The sequence below is a fragment of the Lottia gigantea genome (assembly GCF_000327385.1).
Source record: "Lottia gigantea unplaced genomic scaffold LOTGIsca_19, whole genome shotgun sequence".
NCBI classification, from domain to species: domain Eukaryota; kingdom Metazoa; phylum Mollusca; class Gastropoda; family Lottiidae; genus Lottia; species Lottia gigantea.
In genome coordinates, this window is record NW_008708358.1 from 465,004 (window position 1) to 488,979 (window position 23,976).

A 23,976-nucleotide genomic window follows, 5' to 3' on the forward strand; every position below is an offset into this window, starting at 1 on the left:
TAGGTTATTTTGGATTTCGGGTTTTGTTTTACAGTTTGAATCTATTATTGGAGTTTTTTGGTATTTTTACTGGAAGTATAACTGAACAGGGAATTTTCACTGTATACTAAATGAATACAATAGACAATATTCATATAATATTGACTATAAATAAACTGCATAATAAACCTTACTCCACTATAATTTTAAGCCTGACTTGATGAAACAACTTGCAAAAAAAAATTTCCTATCTTAAACAACACTTGGTTGTCTATCTATGAGATGACAAGCACAACTACATAACTGGTAATCACACATATTTTCTCTTAACAGAAAATTTCATTTGTCATAAATGACTATAAATAATATTTTGTGCAGGAAACAAGCCAAAACGTCTGACATTAGGATATAATAAACTCAAGATATTCTCTATTATATCACTCTTTTGTTTTCATATACTGCATGTATATAAGTATTCAGCTTTCACACTTTCCACTATTATTAATGTTTAACAGTCAGTTATAGAATAAGATCAAAAACATGAAGCTTAATTCAAAATATATCACATTCATTGGTAATTATATGACCCAGCCAAGTTATATTAAATTACAAAACAGTGATTCAAATTCATTCATAGATTTACTTTACAATACAATAATATAATTCATTTAATAAATTTGCATAAAACCATTTTGTTGAATAAATTGAGGGAAAAAATTATAATGAATTGTAGAATATGAGACAGTTGAATTATTCATTGTCTAAAAAAATCTTTTGAACATTTTATTCTAAAAGTTTAGATCTGTTCCAAAAGAATATTCTGTGCCATTATCAATGAGATACACTGTGGTCAGTTTCAGAATATAGTCCATAACAACAGGTCTCAAGTTGCTATGGAATTTTTTCAATAAAATTGGTCTGGATGAACTGCTATCCACTAGCCTTGATTTCCTGGTAGAAAAATAGTCCTTCAGCAGACTGCAGTCAAGTCTTTCAGTCGTGATCATGTCCGGCGTAAACGAGTGGTTATTATAAAGAAAATAAAAGCCAATTTCAACAATGGCAAGATACAAAACTAAGCAAATATGCCTTTAGGAAATTCAAAGACATAGAAATCATCCAATTTATAAATACACTGTAATCAATTTTGTTGTCGAGTGGCGAGTTGTATTACATAGTTCACCACAGTTGCGCTGTCCTACTTTCGACTTGTTGAAAGTCACGCGATTCGACAGTGTATTGAGCTGGCTGGATAAAAAAATAAATGTCCTTGAAACGTTTTCAAACAATTTCTCAATGAATTCGCCTTGAAATTAATAAAATTATATATCATTTATACCTTCAGACCAAACTTTAGTTGGTGGGTCAGATTGAGACTTAAGAATCGAAGATGAACAGCTTAAAAACCGAACAAAAATGCTCGATTTATCCAGGCGTGGACCACTAACTTCAAGATGGCGTCGATGGCACGCTTTGTGGCAAGGGCAGATAACCCATGTAAGCTGCACCTATTTTGGCGGCAAACTGTAGAAATTTAAAATTGTGTGTGGATGGTATCTTCGATGAATTCATTATATCGATATCGATTTGAGAAGATGAAAAGATTAATTTTTTTCTAATGGGAATCCCAGCTCATCCAGAATTGTGCAGTTTTACGGATTGATTTGATTTTTAACAATATCTGCTTTATAGCATTTTTCTGTATCGATATTCGCCAGTATTTGGACCTATTGACCGACTTCGATGTCACATTTTCTTCAGGTTATCTAGCGAATTCTAGGAGAATATATATTATCAGATCATGATGATTATCCAGATATGCCATATTGACAAGAGTTGACTAGCACAATATAAGAGCCAGGATATCGATATGCATTTGCATGATGGGGCAATAGCTAATAGAGAATGATTTCAGCTTAAATTCAGAATTTATAAGTAAGGTACTACATAAAATAAGAAAACATGAACATCAGTTTTATTTAAGATTATTTATGATCGGCAACCTATTCGTATCTAAATTTACATTTACACAAATCATGTTATTCTCATATTTTGTAATATCACAGTTAGAGGTATCACATTAGGATTCACGATAGAAAGAGTTCTTGGATACATATACATGTACTTTGTTTGTAGATCACAATTTTTACCAACACGTTGCAAGTCACTCTTGCATTCCTCAACCAAAATATTTTCTACAAATTCTTCTAACGATTGTACAACTGACCTTGTTTAGCATACGACACTAGTTGTTCATTTTCAATACTACAGCTGTTCAGATTAACAATGGAATGGAAACCACCATTAATGGTCGTTTCAGTTGTATCCGCTTTATCCGCAGAGTCAGTTCCTTCCTGACCAGTCTGATCACGATTGTGGTATGCTTGTCTTAGCCATCCAGATCCAGCCCATGACTCCCGAGATTGATCAATCATTCCAGAAATGGTTGTAGCCGGCTGCCCTGATAATTGAGGAATTAAGGGACTACGTTGAAGTAAAGTTCCTGTTCTGTTTAATGGTTTTAACAATGGATGGTTTTCTATGCCACTTTCACTATTCCAATGAGCTTGTTGCTGTACCTGACAAATTAAAAAACATAGTTAATATTCACAGGAGAATTTACTGGAGCTCTACACTTTACAATCCCCGTCAAGACAATGCCAATATTGAAAATGGGCGTTAACTTTCCAAAATTTAAGTACCCATACGAGCTTTATGGTGGTTGTGCTATATGGCAGTGATAAGGATATTGTGCTATAAACTTGATTCATACATGGTGTATTTGAAAGGAAATATCACGATGCGTGAAATTCTTTTTTCTTGAGGGATGGAATTTATCTCACCTTGGCTATGTCCCTCTTTCTGAAAAGAAAATAACAGATGTATGAAATGAATGAACTTATACCAAATAGATTTTACCCATTTACTTCATGTAACGATTGTTCGATATTTTCCTGCTTCTGATATTCCCAAAACTGATCCATAACACTAGTAATGACCAGAATCAATGATGGATAGATGACATGAGCAACAAAAGTTTTAAGACTCTATTGGATGATAACAGTCGTGACCACTGGGACCCGAAATGTTGATATGCTATACCAACTCGAATTAATATTATACGTAACGTATACCTTTCCTCTTTCTGGGAATGTTCTCTCGATTGTTCGTGGCTCACTGACTCACAGATAACATTTTGTTGAATTTCTTCGAAAGCTTTTCCCTGAAAATAAAATGGATCACAAATAAAAATAACGGTGGAAAAATCATACTCATGCTAATGCTTTACTTTTGTCTTAGACTTGTTAGTATTCTGTTATCTCGATAAATCAAATCTTTCGACGTGATACACGGATATCGGTAGTTACGTGCGTAGGCTACATGTATGACATTGGGCACCATCAAGAAAAACCTCACCACAATCCACATACAAAATAAATACGCCGCCAAAAGTCCCAAAAAAAAAACATTGAAAAATCCACGAATATTCTACTTCCACATATTGTTGGATACCAAATATGATAACAACTTCATAGGGTTCAATGTTTGAACTCACCTTGTGATCTGAAGGAGAAGGTTTCCAGTCCGATTTATTCTTTTTGCAATTCCTCTGGAGATATGGTAGTAGTTCAGATCTTCCCTGTTTAAATCTTGGATTTAGATACTCATACAAATCATCATATTCAATCATTTCTCCATCTAAAACCATAGGAGCGGCCACTTTTTTGAATCCATATAGGTTCAACTGTCGAACGAAGCTTGAAAACCGGTCAGTTTTGAACGGCTTGTCATAAGAAGTAAGGTAATGTGCCTCAAATTTTGATCTAACTATCCTGATTGTTTTACCACTCGGTCCCCAAGATATCGCCCCTGATCGACAAGCGTTGACTATTTTCCACAATCTTGCGGGAAACCGAAACATTAGAGAGTCACACTTCAGTTTAGGTGGTGATAATGGTAGTTGGCGGGACTCTTCTGGTGAATTCATTCTAAACTCCATTAACAAACGTTCCTTTCTGTTCCCAACTATAGTCATGACGTAACAAATGACGTTTCATGATGACGTAACAAATGACGTTTCTCCAACGGCAGGTGCTTTGTCGAAATCTTTTGTATCGTAATTGTAATTTTCATATCATACTGTTGCAAAAGAATATATGTCATGTTGGCTGTGATTTCGTTCTTGTATGATTTCAATCTGACTAAAAGGCAAATAGTAAGACATCAATTTCACAACTTGAAAGGAAGCGACACTGATGAATAATTGTTCAATATGTTCAAGGGAGATAATTTTATGAAATTAATTTATTTTTAAGATCAACTTGAAGGTAAGCAACTCAACTCTCAACCTCTATTTGTAACAAATTTAAATCGCAAACATGCTGCTATTTAGCATTGATGTTTACAGTCGGGAACAAACACTTTTTTTTATTATAAAGGTTTGCCCTCGGATCGCCAAAAACAAGTTGCAAGTCAGGCGCAGCCAGCTTTACGTCAGTTATTCAGTCATTTGGCAGTGTGTTAACCATTTTAGCTCAAGGTTTTGTGTCCATCTGCAGCTACCCATGGGTAGAGTAACAGGCAATTCATTATGAATAATTGTTAACCTAATTAAAATTAGATCTAACTTCCGTTCGTATTTTATTAGTCACATTACAACTGGCCCAAAAGGGTGCAATGAAAGGGAATGTATACTACAACTCGAATTTATTTCATGTATTTTATTAACAATAATATTTACAGCACCAATCTAACAATCTTCACTACCGACTAACACCAGATCTACAACAGCAAGTTCGTCCCATTCTTCGTAACAGTTGTTTGGCATCCTTTCTAAAACTCAAATTTAAAAAGCTATAAATTAAAGGATTGATAGCATTGTTTATAAAGAAGGATTTCACACAAAATTTATATATAACTTCTCCCGTACTGTCTAAATTACTTTCAAAGTCTTTTAAAACACTTCGCACCACCATAACGATTAAATATGGCAAGAAACTCAGGATGTAAGCCAAAGTAACAGCAAATAACACAGTCGTTGTTCTGCCAACTCTCATTCTTTGTTTGGATTTAGGTCGAGCTTTAGGATGTTTGCCTGCAAAAGAAAATCAAAATGTATTTAAAAATTATGAAGGGAATTCGTGTCAAATCTGTAAATGTAAGATTGGCTTTGAATAGGAGCTATTCAGGGGAAAACAAGGTAAAACCATAAAAAGGCGAGTGTAAAAAGAAAACACACCAAAAACCATCATATTGGCACAGGTGACAATGTCACTTCAATCCACCATTTGAAGCAGAAAGGGCTCAAAGCCTCCAAAATGAAATGAGAGAAAAATTTTGGATTCTGTGGTTTTGACCAGGAATATTGGGTTGATTATACACCAACAGAATAAATCATATTTACCTATATGGTTTCCATCATCAATATCAGATGACATTTCTGTGCTAGTAGGATCTGAAACAGTGGTAGCTATAGTATGTTTATTTCCTCCAGAATCCGAATTAACCAACTGATCACTGATATTAGCTCTCTTTCGTTTCCATATTTCTATACCTATTTTTGTATAGAGTACAGCGAAAAACATCACTGTCATGAAAAACAAATTGAACAGACAAGCATAGTAAATAGTGGGGTATATGGTTCCTCTTATAGAATCATCAGTAGAACAATCAACACCATAAACACCGTTGATTTTTAAATCAATCGTCTTCTTTCCAAAAATCATCACTGAGGGAGCGGCCGTTAATATTCCCAACACCACAGACAATATTGACAATCCTCGTGCTTTTCCAACACTGAACTGTTTTCCGAGACGACAGATTCTATAATATCTATCAAAAGCAACAGCTATCAGGCATGATGAGGACGATATGATTGTCGAAGAGTGGACGAATCGTAATAATTTACAAACAATTGGTAAAAAGAACATGTATGGGTAGCGGAGATCAATGATTTCAGTTGGTATACCAATGATGCATGTTACCAGATCCAAAACAGCTAACGTCAGTATGAAATAATGTGAAGAGGCTTTATATTTCTTGTTCCAATACACACCACATACTAAAATATTCCCAAAAGTTCCAAATACCGAGAGCATTGCCAGAAATATTATGATTGGTAAGTAGAGTCGAGCTTTCTGATCATTTAGATAGATCAGAATAGCCCGAGTGTCATTGATTCTGATATAATGTTCTAGCGAAGCTTCGTCGTTATTGGTGAACATGGCCATATCTGAAAGATAGAAGAAAGACTTTGTTAAATATTTTGCTTAAACAGAGACATAAATGTTTTTTTCATCCCATCTTAATAAACAGTAAAAGGTAAAAGCATTACTTTTAACATCAGGATTGGTTCATCCGTAAAAAGGAAATATCACCAAAAAATACCATCAAAAGTACTTTATTCTCAGAAACTGACTTCTGTTCAGGATGCTATTGGATTCAATTACAAAAGGGAAGTACAGTTGTGACCGTTTTAAGGAAATCGTTGACATGTCAAACATCGCCTATAGAACTCGATAATTAACCCAATTAATTGATCACTAAACAATATTGTCGGTTTTCACAGAAAAAAGTCAACAGTATGCGAGGGTGGGTTTTCATATGAATCATTCTTTAATTACTTTACAAGCAGGTCAAGTTAACTACATGACATATATCCTTTGAAATTATTTATATTTCATAAAATACAAGACTGTCTGTACCGGATATTTAAGTGCACCAAAGTGCATTTAGTAGAACATAATTGAATAGATTCTATTTCAAAGATGTTGCTTTAAAAATACAATTACTTATAATATTACAGGTTTCATATTTATTATTCTAACGCAATTGATTTTCACACATGGTGGCATTTTATCATAAAAAAGAACAACTTTTAACTTTAAGAAAACGAATGAAAATTGGATTTAGTTTTGACTATCATAACTGGGGTAAACAGGCCAGTCAAACTTCTAAATACATTTCAATATCAGCTTGGCTGGCTGACCAACTTGAAATAATATAGATCTACCAGAATAACTTCAGCTTTCCAGAATAGTAATCTCAAGAGAATAAAACAAAAAACCTTAAACATCAGGATTATGTTTTGAGGCTTCATCCTCCAGTAGAAGTAAGACAATTTTAATTCGTTAAGGCATTCTGTTGATTGACAAAACCCGAAAATTTATACTCAAATTTAATATCTTCGCGGTATAACGATTTTCCCAGTCTGAATGCAGTGCTAATCAGTCTGCTTTTAATGAGAAAAATTCCAAGATTTTCGACACATGCAGTGCTTCTTAGCGATCTGGATAGAGCTCTGACTCATTCTAAACAGAGAGAACTATAATTGTGCCGATGTAGTCTACAAGCTAATTGGATCCAGAACTCAGAACTAAAAGGTTTTACATACTATTGAGCAAATTCTGATTAAAATTCCCATGAAGTTTTGCATGCTTTAGCTTACCTTGGAACGGAAATTACCGTCCTATCTGAACGAAGTACACACTGTCACTGACAAATACAGAAATTGACCTTGATTATGTAATACAGGATACTACTGTGTGTGACCAACAATTATTAGCAGGAAAAATAATAATAATAATAATAACAATCACTAAACATTATCAATAACATATGTGATGAATAACAACTCTTAACCTTGTCTCAAAATCTTGGGTGTCCAATAGTCAATTACTTCTGTCTCAATTCCGATGACGACCATGTGTTTTATACCAACGTGGGCCGAGTCCATTACATTTCTCGAACGCATGTCATTTTCAACTCGGTTAAGATCTTAAAGTATTGAACTGAGGACATCCCAAAATCATGTTTCTTCACACGAACTAAACATTCCGATTGGTCATGTGTTAAGATCATGTGAGGCAGGTTCAAAATGTTAAATCAAACAGAAAGTCACACCCTTAAAAAATGTACGAAAACATCGATCAAAGTTGTCACGAACGCTACCAATTAAATTCTTTAGATTTCGATTGTTTCCTGCAAGCTCTTGATATGACTTCTAGATACGTTCAGTTTTTCACACCCGTTTTATTTAAGATTACTCAAGATGTTGTTTACGTTTATAATATATTATTACATCACAAATACCTAAAACAAAAAGTATAAAACGATCAAAAGACGGAAGTATTAACTAAATTTTACACCCAAATCATAAAAAAATTGAAGTTATCTACTTCATCTCATAAACACCTTTCTAATGAAATGTTCTGTCTACAAGCATCGTGAGAAATATTTGGCAGAAATGTTCCAAGGTACCAGATATTATCGTTATTATCCGTTACAAGAAGATATTAGGGTGCCATTATCATTATCAGCCCTGTTCAAGAAGGTTTGTATAACATCATATTATGTATGTCCATTGTATTTTAGTCAACTACGTTGCTCTTTTTCAGATGTGATGTAAAATAATATATTTAGACATAAAAAGTCAAGAGTTTTGAAATATTTTCAAAGCAATATAATAGTAAAGATAAATGTCGACAGATGTGTAAATCTCTATTGCATTCCAGAAAAAGATACATAGTTCGCATAGTAATGCCAAGCCTACTGCTATATTTTTACAGCTGAAATCACTTTTTGTGATATAGGTGTTATATATAATGTATGAAGATACCAATCGTAATAAAACTTGCATGATTACTAATTAACCACAAAAGAATGCCACATGTTCCCTTTGTTTTTTGCTGATAAAATAATAATACATGTATTTTTGAACGAAACGTTCCTTGTACCAATTCTTGCCTGGACATTCCTTGATAACGTGCAATTAATGATTTTGTCGGTACAAAGTACAGCCAGAATCGCATCTCATGTCTTAACATGAGCCCACCCCAAATTTAAGGATTCTCTTGATCCAAAATTACTGTACATACCACATGTGCATACCGCATGTTTTGCTAGTCGATGTATCTGTGCCAATTGCAGACAACTAATTGCATTATATAACCCCTCGACCAAAATATCTCAGATCAACTTATCTTTTTTCCTATATAGTATATACGTGATGAATAATGAATGGACGGAGGAAATGACCTTTTCTTGACCATCACTGAAAAATATTCATAAACCATGTGTCTCTTCATTATTATGTCATAAACAAACGGAAGATGAGTCGTCCTAGAAATTAACTCTTGTCCACTTTAAAATGACCGCGTTACAGATATCAACCTTTCAAATTGCCAAATATGGATTTTAGATCGTCCTGAAAAATGACCAAGGCTGGAATATGGGACGACCAAATCACTTCAAAACCCATAATAAAACCAAAGAGGGTATATGGCCTGTTGACTGATGACTGCCAATAGAGACCGGGCAAATATGTCATTTCGGTTGACAATATCTTCAATACACACTGTTTTTGACCATGCATGTAACTGCGATGTATAGGTATATAAGGAGATGCGGCAGCAATAATTATAGTATTCAAACACCATCCCCAGTCATTGGAAAAATTGAATAATTCAGATTTGAAAACTGCGCAAAACTATGCACCGATTAACTAACAGAAGTTATTGCCTTTATCACAAGAGTATCTGTATCCGTTTAGGCTTGATTAAGTGGAGACCTTAATTGACATTATTGATAATATTTACATCACGGCTGTTGTTGTTTTTCCTTTCTTTCAAAACTGGGTCGGCATTATTTACTGCCCTACTTATTGACCATTTGTAGGCCCTATTGTGTTATAAACAGTTATAAGACTTATAATAGGGTTCAAGAACGTTTACAGATAGTTTCAAAGACAGTTTACAGATGTTTCCATGACTCTCCTAGGTAATTATTTCACTATACCGACTGGTACAAAGTTAGCTTACAAGAGAGATTTGTGGAGATATTGTCTACAGATGGATTCCCATGATAGCCGAAAGTAAAAACAGCTTAACCTACCTTTTATAGTAGACCTACTATTTTTACCAAATATTATAACAATTTTATTCACATCATTATGTTAGATTATGAAATGTCAAAACACATCTATACAATGACCTTTATTTCATGCCTTTGAAACAACAAGGTCTTTCAAGCTCAATAATCAAATATAGTAAAAATTTGAAGAGATATATATGTTATATACGGTTAATACCTCCAGCAAGAACGGTAATATGGTAATTTTTCAATCCAACAATTTGGGCGAATAACCTTTTTTGGCGCAGACCCAGCACCCCTCTCCACTCCCCTCTCCATCCGAAACGGCCATTGACCGCAAGTGCTTTAAGTTTAAAGAATTTTGAACTAAACTAAGAGATATTAAGTATGATAAGAAGGTTGTGGTCATCATTCTCAATGATATAACACTTATAGTAGAGTGTTGAATTAAAGATAGTCAGTTTTTATCCGCAAGTGTTCAACTTATTTCTATTTCCTTTTCTTTAATTTCTCTATTAATTATTTCCGGAATAAAAAACCACTTGGCAGCTAATTAAGTTCTCATGAATAATTAGTCCTAATTACAATAATTAGAGTACCAATTGGTGCGCTTCTAAACGTATCTCTTGATATCATAATTATTATTGACTTTGAGATTTCGATCTGAAACAAGCGTTGAAGAAGAGAAGGTCAACTACTTAGGCTATTTATAATTATAGGCCTACTTTTGGTAAAAGTTAAATAACACTTTAAACTGGTAAAACATCAAAGACCGATATGCAACGTTTTTATCATCATCATCAATAAGTCATATTTTGAAATTTTAAAGGGAATTTGTCATCATTAAGTTCTTTTTATTTATGAGCATTAATCTAACGATATTGGTTTCCAGTATTTGTTCAGGGCGATGTTTGTAACCACCCTGTTTGTAACAGAAGTAGTTAGTAATTGTCTGGTGAAATATTATCAGAAAGAGTTATCCTTTTTTCACTATATTGATTTGCCTGTAGTGGCCTAAAAATAATAATACATATTCGAGCTGTAATTCATAATATTTTGAACGGGTTGAGAAACATTTTGTCAATAATTTCATATACCGTATAGCTCAATCATAATAAAGTTGAAGTATGAACTGTCTCTTATAAAACGCAGTCAAGTTATAAAATTTAAATCATTCTTTAAATTCGAATACCAATTTATTTTATGGATAATAGCTAACTTCAGAAACCGGAAGCATGTGGTATTGTTTACAAAATAAGAATTTGGATAAAGCATCCCTCAATCTTATCAATCAAAGATGCTAACATCTAAAGTATTTGTGAAGAAAACAAAGAAAGGGGGTGTTTTGAAAGTTGTCAGAGAGCATTATCTGCGAGATGACATAACTTGTGGATCTCAACACTGTACGAAATGCGATCACAATAAAAATCACACGACATACGATGATCAAGATGATGGGGATGACTTGAAAAATCAACCTCTGGTTTTGTCTCCTAAAAGTGACAGTGAATTATGTCCTGAACCTCACTATATTATTCCTGATACCAATGTAGTTTTGCATCAGGTAGGTCCTACTTCATTGATATCTACAACTACAACTGTCACATCAAATTTGAGATGAAGCAATCAAAGTCTAAAATATGATCAGGATCACATTCATAATTGATTCTGAAAGTATAAGATAGGCTATTTTGATATCAATCAATACAGTTGGACTCATATTACCAATATGAAACCCTTGTGTTTGTAGATTGATATATTAGAGGATGAGTCTCTACAGAATTTTATTATTCCACAAATAGTTGTTGATGAGGTGAGTTAAATATCTTTTTCACAAATTTGGCTTGCTTCAAAGTCAGAGCCTTATATTAATTTATTTTACTCAAATATATTTTGGTTTTGACTAAAGTTATAGATTATTTGATTGAAGAAGGTCATATTGGAGTGTCAGTCGAAATATTGCTATCTACTTATGTAGTACTTATATAATTCTCAGTGAAGCATGATTTGTTATGTGTTGAAGTCATGTATGATTAGTTGAACTAATTAAGTTCTTTATTGCAACCATTTTTCCATTAACTTTTCAGGTGAAACATAGAAGTTTGCCAGCTAATAAAAGATTAAAAGATATTTTATCTAATTGTAGTAAACATTTTTACACTTTCTGCAATGAATACAACAAGTAAGAGACTTTGTTTAAAAACTGACTTGAATCATTCCATTCCAAAATCTCTTGATATGTGTATATTAATCATTGAAAAACTTCACATGCCATTATAAGAGAACATAGTTACACTCTGGTTTGCCTTGTATTTTGGAAGAGTACCAGTAAAACTAATTATATCTATGTATAATATGTAAATTATGAATAAATATTGTTGAAATCATTACAATTAACACTTCAATGGATAAGCATTACTTTTGCTTTTCTTTAAAGAATTGATAATTGCTGTGTAATTTCAGTGAAACGTACATAGAAAGACAAGCAGGAGAATCATCTAATGATAGAAATGATAGAGCTATAAGAAAAACAGCTAAATGGTATACTGAACATCTAGCTGAATACCAAGATGATATTAAAATAATCTTACTCACTGATGATAAAGACAATAGAACAAAGGCTATAGAAGAGGGAATTAAAGCATTTACAGGTAGGATTCAGTAGAATGATGTATGCAGTTGATTGTCTGATATTGAAACTGAACAGATAACAGCATGTTTGGTGCAGAAATTATGTTGAACTCGGCAAATAACAAATTCATACAGGTTCTATACAGGTAGCATGAATTTTTTCATGTTTTTTATCTTTAGTCCATGACTACATTAAAAGTTTAAAGAATGGAGGAAACTTGGTTGATAGATTAGCTTGGAAATCTTCTGCTGGAGTAAGTTGTTCATATATTTATATAATTAATAACTTTATTGAGAAAGTTATCTTAGTTAAAATGATATTTTCTTTATCTGTGCTAGGTGTTCCTGTAGAATTTAGCTAATGAATTATAGGAATTTTATCTATCTCCTGTGTCAAACTGAAAATTTTATTAATGTGTCCATGTCCATATATATGTTGACTGTATCATTGATTACTTAGATATATGATGTGCATTCCTTTTAGTCTCTTCTAGAACATTGATAATGTCACTAGCATGATAATTTACATATATCCTATCAGAGTCAACAAGAAGGTAAATACATCTACCCCGAACACTTACCAACATCAGAAGTTTTAAAAGGTGTAAAGAGTGGGAAGTATTTACAAGGTAGTTTTATGGCCAGTAGAGAGAATTATTTAGAAGCCAGTGTTAACGTAACAGATTCAGAAAACTTTGTAAGTAAATAGTTTCATTGTTGATATGAAGAGGAATTGTATGACATTTTTAAAGATTTTACAGAATCTTAACTTCTGTAGATCGCTTTTATTACATGTTTTTCTAAAATACATAATGATTCAGACTATTACTGTGAAGATATATTACTTCCAAAAATTCTTAAATTTCAGGTTTTAATCCAAGGTCACCAGAATTTGAATCGTGCTGTTCATAATGATATTGTTGCCATAGAGATGCTACCTAAAGAAGAATGGAGTTGTCCCAGCTCTCTAGTGTTAGAAGATACAGTTAGTGCTGAAACTGATGATGTTCTAGAAGATGTAAGGACTATAAATTTTTTAAAACATTGTTAAATTAAAAACACTTTAGATATACTATTTCTGACTATAATACATACTACGTTTGAAAACACATACAGGTAACCTGTAAAGGAAAAGATACAAAATGTAGTGTCAAGATTATTGAGATATCTTAAAATAACACACTGACCTAGCTTTTGAATTCACTTTTTAGAACCAGTTTTTACTCTCTCTGCAGAAAGAATAGCCAGAATTCTTTTAATGCTATGAAAGTTTTATTGATCTGTAACAGCACATGATCTATTTGTTTTCTCTGTACAGGATTTGAAATTAAAGAATAAAGTTCCTGAACACCTCCGTCAACCAACAGGCCGGGTGATTGGTATTATTAAAAGAAATTGGAGGCAGTATTGTGGTATACTGAGACCATCTCTACTGAAAAAGGTGAGATTTCATGAAAGAATCAAGTATACTGATGATTATGTCTAAAATAAACCCTGTAGTCGTCTGTAATAATCGTGGGTTAATTACATGGGCTATCCATTTCACGTTGGTTTAAATGAAGCAAGGTCTAGATTACTAATTAATTGTCTTAATGGTATAATATTTAACTTGTATCATAGAGTAACTTCATCATTATCTTAAAAAACTTCTGTTATCTTTTAATTGTATTCCTTCTTATTTCTGTTGTTCTGGTTATTTATACTTTAATCAAATGTATAATCAGGTGTATATTACATATTATTTGATTTTTTGTTTGATTGCAGGGAACTAAACACATCTTTATACCAGCTGAAAGAAGAATACCCCGAATTAGAATAGAGACAAGACAGGCTGAAGATTTGGCCAATCAAAGAATCATAGTAGCTATAGATAGCTGGCCTAGATCCTCTAGATATCCACAGGTCTGTTTCTCTGGTTGATATCAATTTGTGTATTCCAAATAATGTTTTTTTCAATCAAAGTTGCTGATAAGCATAGGACAAGGATTGGAGGTATATCCCTTTTAAATGTTCGCCAAATTTTCTTACAAAAAGCCTCATTGTACACTGCATGAAGATTAAATCTTCATTTGCCTTTATTTCCTTTTTCACTCGCCAATTATTAGCTGGCTTTAAAAATTTATTTCACAAATTACAGGGTCACTTTGTACGTAAATTGGGAACGATTGGAGATAAAGCAGCTGAGAATGAAGTATTATTATTAGAACATGATGTACCTCATCAAGTTTTCTCTGAAAAAGTTCTCAGTTTTCTACCCAAAATGCCTTGGTCTATAACAGAAGAGGTAAGTTGCAGTATTATAGACAAATTTAAACTACAGGATTACCAGATTTCGTTGCAGACGGCCTGATTGTTATTAAGACCTGATTTTAATTGTTATTATAGGATATGAAACGTCGTACTGATTTAAGACATATAGTTGTATGTAGTGTAGATCCTCCAGGTTGTACTGATATTGATGATGCTCTACACTGTAGAAAACTGGATAATGGTAACTATGAGGTAGGTGCAGATACAAAGAATCTTATTGGGACCTTGTAGCTCTATGTTAATGGCTATAGATCAAATTCTGTGCTTGAAAGATCATGATTAGACAACACAGTATGAGCCTGTGTCAAATTTATTTTGCTTTGTATTCTCATTGTGGTCTCTTTATTGAGTCTATCACATTAGACATTGAGTTGATTTTGATTTTAAAGCTTGTGTCAAGAGTATAAGAAAATATCAATTTTGACAATTGTTTCTAAATGAAATACATTTGAAATTTGTAGGTTGGTGTTCATATAGCTGATGTATCACATTTTATAAGACCAGGTACAGCTTTAGATGATGAAGCTGCTAATAGAGGAACTACAGTCTATCTTACTGATAAGGTAATAATAATGAAGTAAAATAATTAGATAAAGGATTGTAATTAGGGCAAGGTTTAAGTTTAAGGTTTCACTGAGAACTTTGTTCTATTAGTGCTGATTGGATTTCACCTTGAAAAGTTCAAATAATATGCTGATTCAAATGATGAAGATATGAGGATTTGCTTTTGTTAGACTAGATTCAGATTATAATACAAAAATGGGAATATATCTGGCACCTAACTAAATTTTGATTCTATCCATTATTGATTTCTATTGTAGAGGATAGATATGGTACCAGAATTACTCAGTTCCAATCTGTGTTCTTTACGCTGTGATGTTGAAAGGTAATACAGTAACTTTTTAGATCTTAGTTTTTCTGGTTCTTGATTAGATCATTGTTTAAGTCTCTGTTATATTACAGGCTCTTTAGGTGTTGTAATCTTGTAGTGAGAGCATACATGTTATCATATGATTTCAGACTGGCCTTTACTGTGATATGGGAAATAAAAGAAGATGCTACTATAGTCAATACAAAGTTTATGAAAAGTGTCATCAACTCAAAGGTATGTGAATCTGTTGAACAATTAATAGATAAATGCTGTAAAATTATTGATTAGAAGCTTATCTTTAATTCAAACAGTGAAAGTTTACATGAATGAATTTGTGATTGATTTTAAATTGAAAAAAAGAACTTGGAATGTCACTGATAAAACCAGATTCAGATAGTGGCATGCATTTAATATGTGATTGTTCATCCAAGGTTCACATTACAGGCAATAACCTTGGTGTGCACTAGAAAAATCATAGTTCTATCATTCAATAAAATCTAGACCATAATTTGTAACTGTTTTAAATTCAAATAGGCATCATTAATGTATAGTGAAGCTCAAGCTAGAATAGATGATAAAACAATGAATGATGAACTAACTATTAGTTTACGTGGGTTAAATAGATTAGCTAAATTATTAAAGAAAGGTAGAATTGAGGCTGGGTAAGTAGTCAATCTTACTTAACTGTATATTTAAAATGAAATTAATACCTTCACCTTATGACCCATTCTCAAAATTGATGAATGTGATAAGATTTACAGGTTAAAATGGCAATTTTGATCATTTGAATTTAAAGAATTTTTGTAGAAGGGACCCTATGTTATTTCATTTCAAAGAGAATATAATTTATTATATATACCTAAACATTTTGTATGGAAATTTTTGATATTGTCCTGAAATCTCTGAATTTGTTAGTATTCTCACAATTTAAAAAAATAATTTTATTGTTAACTAATTGCTGTTTTTTATATAGTGCTCTGTGTTTAGCCTCAACTGAAGTACGTTTTCAAGTTGATAGTGAAACAGCTGATCCTATTGATGTGAAAACCAAACAATTATTGTAAGTCTCATATATACTATGAATTCCAATTAAAATAACTTAAAGATTACAATTTAAATGTTATAATGTCTGCTTCACTGCTGCTATAGTCTAATACTATATTGATTATATAGCCCGTAGAGTGGATATAGTTCTAAAATGGGTTTTTTGATAATATTATAAGAGTAAAAGCCAATATCTTGAGTAGAAGTAGTCTTGTATGTTGGTTTGTCATTATTAGGATGTTTTGTTTTTTCATTATGTAAATTGCAATTGTTTTTTCCAGAGAAACAAATTCTATGGTAGAAGAATTCATGTTGTTAGCCAATATATCTGTAGCTAAAAAGATATTAGAAGAGTTTCCTAATTGTGCTTTATTACGACGCCATCCTTCCCCACCACCATCAAATTTTGAACCAGTCATTAAAGCAGCTTCATCTAAGGTACTTTACATCTTTTATTATGGCCTTCTTTAGATGAAATATACTAACAACACAGACAGAGCTCTTGTTTATGTTCAGAAGCATCCCATGATAATTTGGATATACATCTTTGTGTGATTTCACAATGTACTATGGGGCTTAATGAATTTTTGAACACATCATATATGCAAATCTGACGGAAATTTCATAGTATTTTTTTCTCCATTCACAGATCATAATGAATTTTTTAAAGGAACTTATTTCACATCAGTTACAAGAAAATGGGCTATTGGGTTGAAAGTTAAATGTACAGACCTCTGCATAGAATCAATAAAGTACATATCTTGACATTGATAGAACTTTTTGTTTCAATTTCACAGGGTTTCACTTTGGATTGTTCAAGTAATAAAAAACTAGCAGAGAGTTTAGATATAGCTGTGTTTGAAGAGAATCAATTTTTCAACACAATGTTACGTATCATGACAACAAGGTGTATGATGCAAGCTGTATATTTCTGTAGTGGTATGCTACCAGAATCAGAATTCGGCCATTATGGTTTAGCTGCTGATATTTACACCCATTTTACATCACCCATTAGAAGGTAGGAGTGAAATTCTGATTAAAAGGTGTTGAAATTGTCTCTTGGATTTAAGAATTGATTGAAGAGTGATTGTTGTTCCATAATGCTGAATTACTTATCTTTATTGTATTGTCTCAGTTGATATATTGAAGAAGATTTCTGATAATGATCCACAATTTGAAAATTTACTCAAAGTGTTTACGTGTAAAGACAATATTTGTTTGTATATCTTTGTAGATATTCTGATATAATAGCTCACAGATTACTAGCTGTTTGTATTGGAGCTGATGCTTCTTACCCTAATTTACTGGAGAAGAAAAAAACACAGGTAATATATATGCCTATATTTGGGGTCTTGTGTTTATCATAATTGTCTTTGCAAATTGTGTAATTCTGATGGAAGTTCAAAACTTTAAAAGGTTGGAGCAACCTATTGAATTGAGTGAATATGAATATGTTTTTAAGTGTAGATTACTATTAAATATTTTTGTGTAAACTTATTTATACTTGTAGACACTGTGTAATAATCTCAACTATCGTCATAAAATGGCTCAATATGCTGGTAGAGCTTCAGTTAATCTTCATACACATGTAAGTAATATATAGGTTTAAAATTTTAACAGTTCTATATATCTCCTTTGTTTAATTTCTTTGGTCTTTGGGCAGATATTCACAACTCTCAACCAATCATGATATTAAATGTATTGAAGATGTATTCTCTCTCTGATTTCAGTTATTTTTTAAATCACGAGTACAAGATGAAGATGGTTATGTATTATTTGTAAGAAAGAATGCTTTACAGGTTTTAATACCAAAATATGGTTTAGAAGGAACAATTTATTTAAACAATGACAAAAAATCCAAAGTTCAATTTATTTATAATGAAGAGGTATAAATTTTATGTCCTGTGTTAAATAGAATAATACTGTGATAGTTTCCCAATATGAAGTAGTCATTTTCACATGGATAGTATGTGATACACATCTACAGAACTCAGAATGGGCAAATGCATCCTATAGCAAAATATATTTCCCTTATAATTATATCACATGTATCAGATTGCCCAACAAGATATACTTTAACATGTGAGAATCATGGATAGGGATACAAAAAACACTCGGCAAGGACACAACATGAAGAAATATATGTTATATGCAGTCAAATAGATTTAGATTGCAAATCAATGGCAAAGGCAATGAATTTTTATTTTTATTTTTGGACTATAAATATTATTTCATTTTCAGCAAGATACTCAGACAGCTGGTAATGTTGTATTTCATGTCTTTGATCATGTTGTAGTACAACTCAGCATAGATAGATCTAATGTTCAACATCTTAAATTATCTATACAGATAGTACAACCAGAGGTAATGATAATTGTGTGTATTTCAATCTGAGGCCTTATTCTCACATGCTTAACTAAGATAAAATCCAGATTTAAAAAAACAGTAATCTAATTGGATAATAAAACATAATATAGAATAAATTTTAGTGATTGACCAATCAAAGTTAAGTTTTCAAGAATAAGGATACTGGCCCCATATTCTCAAAACAATCTTAGCGCTAGGATGTCCTAGAATCAATGTTAGAAGATAAGAACCTAGGACATCCTAGCACTAAGATTGTTTCGAGAATACAGGGCCTGGTCTTTTGGTCGAATGAAGTTATGGTTTGTATGTCTGAAACATGGTTAACTGGAGATCAAAATTGTTTCAGATTGATGTATATTTTTGTTACACTGGCAATAATATAATATCTTCATTTGATTTTAAACGTCTATCCTAAATTGTGTCAAGTACAATTAAGAAACGCTATCATATTGTATTAAGCCTTTTATGTTCAAACATTTTCTTCTAATATTATAGAGCTTCCTCAGGGAGGAAAAATAGGTTTATGGGTTTTAATGCACGCAAATTGTTTTGCTGATGCATCAGTCTGTCAATCTATCCATTTTTTTAATCAATAGTAATAATAATAGTCTGTCCAAATATTCATCTGATTTCAATGAAACTTGGTATGCATTTATGCATATATGGTCATGTCATTAAAAAGAGGGGCATTTTACACCCACCTTAATGTTAAACTTAAACAGAATAAAAAGTGTATTTAGGATGATTACCAGTAACACTTGACCATTGTGTTGCATTGGAAACCTTGATTAAGAATTAATATTGTTCAGGGGTCTGAGGGTAAAGGATGAATTTTGTTCATGTGTGTTATAGAATTTTCAAGAAAGACAAAGGATACATTCACAACTTAGGGGTGAGCTGAAATCAGTGTAGGCCAGAAACCTCTCCATTCCTGTATTGTTTAAGGGGTGAGCTGAAATCAGTTTAGGGTAGAGACCTCTCTATACCTGTATTGTCCAGGGGGTGAGCTGAAATCAGTATAGGGTAGAAACCTCTCTGCACCTGTATTGTATGTTCATAGTGACAACAGACATCCCAGGGTACACTTCTTCTTGTTGTCATGTCAGCAACACAACAGACAAATATTTTGGGATTTGGAAGTTTTTGGATGCAGAATGTGAACAATATAAAGGTAAACTTCTTTTAATACTATGTTTTCTAGTGTCCATTTGTAAATGATTTCAAAAACATTGATTGAATTAGTAAAATTTTAAATGGAACCCTTTCTCAGCTAGCCATTTTGAAAAGTTTGAATATCCATTTAACTGTATCATTAGGGTGTTGAACATATTATTTGCTTATCTTCAGGTTCAATCACTGGCATGAAATACATATACCAGTCAACAAAATTACATTGAGAGTCATGAACATCAACTATTGAAATATTTAGGTAAGCATATTCTTGTCTTTTACCTTGTTTTCTACAGCTTGTGTTTATCAAAAATCCCTATGCAAGAGTGAAGGTGGAGGCTTATGTAGCTGTCCTTTCCAATTAGACAATAAATGTCCCCTCCTTAGCCCAGTCACTTGCAAGTTGGAAAAACTAGTTTGATGTAAAGCTCCATTTTATAATTAATTTTTCAGGTTTATTTAGATCAATTTAAATATAGTCAATTCATACTGATTTCATACTTGTTTAACAATTTATAGAAAAGTGACATATCTTTATTATACCATATAGACCTGACATATTAAGACTTGAAAAAATTGTTTATGATAATGATTTATTGTCTTTTGTAGTTCCACTAGATGGTAGTGACAGAAGACAATATATAATGATGCAGTTACAACAGGAATCCATTTTGTTTTCATCTGAGGTAGGTGAAAATATTGATTTTAAAATGATTATGATATAATGTTATCATGATAATGTTATGATATATGATAGGAATGAAGTTTTAGGGATGATAATGTTACGATATATAATAGGAATGAAGTTTTAGGGATGATAATGTTATGATATATAATAGAAATGAAGGTTTAGGGATGATAATGTTATGATATATAATAGAAATGATGTTTTAGGGATGATAATTATGTGATATATAATAGAAATGAAGTTTTAGGGATGATAATGTTATGATATATAATAGTAATGAAGTTTTAGGGATGATAATGATATGATATATAATAGGAATGAAGGTTTAGGGATGATAATGTTATGATATATAATAGAAATGATGTTTTAGGGATGATAATTATGTGATATATAATAGAAATGAAGTTTTAGGGATGATAATGTTATGATATATAATAGTAATGAAGGTTTAGGGATGATAATGTTATGATATATAATAGGAATGAAGTTTTAGGAATGATAATGTTATGATATGTAATAGGAATGAAGTTTTAGGAATGATAATGTTATGATATGTAATAGTAATGAAGTTTTAGGGTTGATAATGTTATGATATATAATAGGAATGAAGTTTTAGGAATGATAATGTTATGATATATAATAGGAATGAAGTTTTAGGGTTGATAATGTTATGATATATAATAGGAATGAAGTTTTAGAGATGATAATGTTATAATATATAATAGGAATGAAGTTTTAGGGATGATAATGTTATGATATATAATAGTAATGAAGGTTTAGGGATGATAATGATATGATATATAATAGAATGAAGTTTTAGGGATGATAATGTTATGATATATAATAGAAATGAAGTTTTGGGGATGATAATGTTATGATATATAATAGAAATGAAGTTTTAGGGATGATAATGTTATGATATATAATAGGAATGAAGTTTTGGGGATGATAATGTTATGATATATAATAGGAATGATGTGTTAGAGATGGTAATGTTATGATATATAATAGAAATGAAGTTTTAGGAATGATAATGTTATAATATACAATAGAAATGAAGTTTTAGGAATGATAATGATATGATATATAATAGTAATGAAGTTTTAGGAATGATAATGTTATAATATATAATAGGAATGAAGTGTTAGAGATGATAATGTTATAATATACAATAGAAATGAAGTGTTAGAGATGATAATGTTATAATATACAATAGAAATGAAGTTTTAGGAATGATAATGATATGATATATAATAGTAATGAAGTTTTAGGAATGATAATGTTATAATATATAATAGGAATGAAGTGTTAGAGATGATAATGTTATAATATACAATAGAAATGAAGTGTTAGAGATGATAATGTTATAATATACAATAGAAATGAAGTTTTAGGAATGATAATGTTATAATATATAATAGGAATGAAGTTTTGGGGATGATAATGTTATGATATATAATAGGAATGAAGTTTTAGGCATGATAATGTTATGATATATAATGGGAATGAAGGTTTAGGGATGATAATGATATGATATATAATAGGAATGAAGTTTTAGGGATGATAATGTTATGATATATAATAGGAATGAAGCTTTAGGGATGATAATGTTATGATATATAATAGGAATGAAGTTTTAGGGATGATAATGTTATGATATATGATAGGAATGAAGTTTTAGGGATGATAATGTTATGATATATGATAGGAATTAATATAAGAATGAAATCTAAGGGCACTATATTTATGCAAGATATATTTCCTAAGCTATATGGCATGGAGAAAAGAACAAGGTGCTACAGGTTTTCAGAATAAACAGTAAGAGAATAATCATATTGGTTGTTACATTCTGTTAATTACAAATCTTCTTCCCATTCTTAACGGGATCTTCCCATGGTTACGATAAGATCCTATCCACTAGAAGGATAAAAAGCATAATCTCTCCGAAGCGTAACAGGGCTCCTCGTGAAACTTCCTAGAGTACGGAACACTTGAATTTGAGAATCTATTGGCTTTATTTATGCTGCCTGTTGAACTTTACAGTAAATGTGTGAATTTGTTTTTATACAAGTCAATCTCAAAATTCTATTTTGTTTGAAGAGAAAAGATGACTTCTTTAGGCTATATGGGAAGTCTGGCCAAATTTTCTCTTCTCAATTCAAGTCTTATCCTCCACTGTGGCTATAATCTGATGAGTTATGTATCATATAAGATATAAAGAATGAATGTTTAAAGCTCATCAGATTTATAAAGGTTGATTTTATGTGGACAATATTTTAGTCATTTAACATGAAGTCAACTTTATTTCCAAGTTCAACAGGGGCTTTGTTTATGAATACAACTTCTTTAGGATAAGGGGAGTTGTCAAAAACTAATTATTGGCTTTAACTGGACAGATTTCAGTCTTATATATTCGGAATTCTCCCTCTGTAGGAATGGCTATAAGATTGATGATGTTATTTTTTTCTAAACTGGGTAGGGGACGGCGGCTAGCGTGACAGCCGAAGTAAAGCATGTAGTAGATGAGGGGGCCTTTTGCTGCAATTATGAGTAGGTGATGTCATATGTCCCACGGTCGCAACGATTAGATCTTTACAAAATCAAATGACATTCTATGTTTTTTACCTTGCTTCAGGGGGATCAAATCTAGACTAGTTCCAGATATTTTCTAAATTATTCTCAGTTTTCAAGTGTTCAACAGATAAAGGAGGTCTACCTTGGGCAGGTCCTGCGTCTATCGGGTGGCATACTAAACTCTGGCGGTGGGACTAGCTGTGGGATTAAGATCATAAAGTGATAACATTGTGTAACAACCATTTGAATATTCTTCTTTCTGTTTATTTTGTTTCTATGATATAAGACATCTACTGACTTCTATTTTGATAAAGGCATCATCACAAGACTCGGTAGAAAACATCATAGGATTATTAGCAATAAGACATATTTGCTTTAAGATTTAAAATATTTTTTAAGTTAGAAATGATTAAAACATAATTAATAACTCAGTTTATTAGCTTAACTCCTAAAATTGTCAATGTTACCCAAT

General features: G+C 31.8%; 3 protein-coding genes across 3 annotated transcripts; 1 reads left to right on the forward strand and 2 right to left on the reverse strand.

Moving 5' to 3' along the window:
* Positions 1 to 1,928: 1,928 nt before the first annotated feature.
* Positions 1,929 to 4,015, reverse strand: LOTGIDRAFT_231335 (hypothetical protein; the record flags this gene model as incomplete). The annotated part of the gene is made up of 4 exons (XM_009052676.1): positions 1,929 to 2,558; positions 2,823 to 2,841; positions 3,114 to 3,202; positions 3,536 to 4,015. The coding sequence occupies 4 exons, from the start codon at positions 4,013 to 4,015 to the stop codon at positions 2,187 to 2,189; spliced, it is 960 nt and encodes a 319-aa protein (XP_009050924.1). The 3' UTR covers positions 1,929 to 2,186.
* Positions 4,016 to 4,688: 673 nt separating this feature from the next.
* On the reverse strand, positions 4,689 to 7,516 carry LOTGIDRAFT_231336 (hypothetical protein). The gene is made up of 3 exons (XM_009052677.1): positions 7,427 to 7,516; positions 5,384 to 6,211; positions 4,689 to 5,074 (listed from the first exon to the last, which is right to left on the reverse strand). The coding sequence occupies exons 2-3, from the start codon at positions 6,207 to 6,209 to the stop codon at positions 4,743 to 4,745; spliced, it is 1,158 nt and encodes a 385-aa protein (XP_009050925.1). The 5' UTR covers positions 6,210 to 6,211; positions 7,427 to 7,516; the 3' UTR covers positions 4,689 to 4,742.
* A 3,630-nt stretch (positions 7,517 to 11,146) lies between these two features.
* On the forward strand, positions 11,147 to 19,099 carry LOTGIDRAFT_114650 (hypothetical protein; the record flags this gene model as incomplete). The annotated part of the gene is made up of 22 exons (XM_009052678.1): positions 11,147 to 11,413; positions 11,600 to 11,662; positions 11,937 to 12,031; positions 12,313 to 12,500; positions 12,661 to 12,734; positions 13,022 to 13,177; positions 13,349 to 13,498; positions 13,799 to 13,921; positions 14,245 to 14,382; positions 14,618 to 14,764; positions 14,866 to 14,982; positions 15,252 to 15,353; positions 15,612 to 15,676; positions 15,811 to 15,895; positions 16,196 to 16,323; positions 16,635 to 16,721; positions 16,987 to 17,143; positions 17,503 to 17,723; positions 17,940 to 18,030; positions 18,216 to 18,293; positions 18,436 to 18,591; positions 18,947 to 19,099. 22 exons carry the CDS (start codon positions 11,147 to 11,149, stop codon positions 19,097 to 19,099), a joined length of 2,841 nt encoding a protein of 946 aa, XP_009050926.1.
* Between the last annotated feature and the right edge of the window lie 4,877 nt (positions 19,100 to 23,976).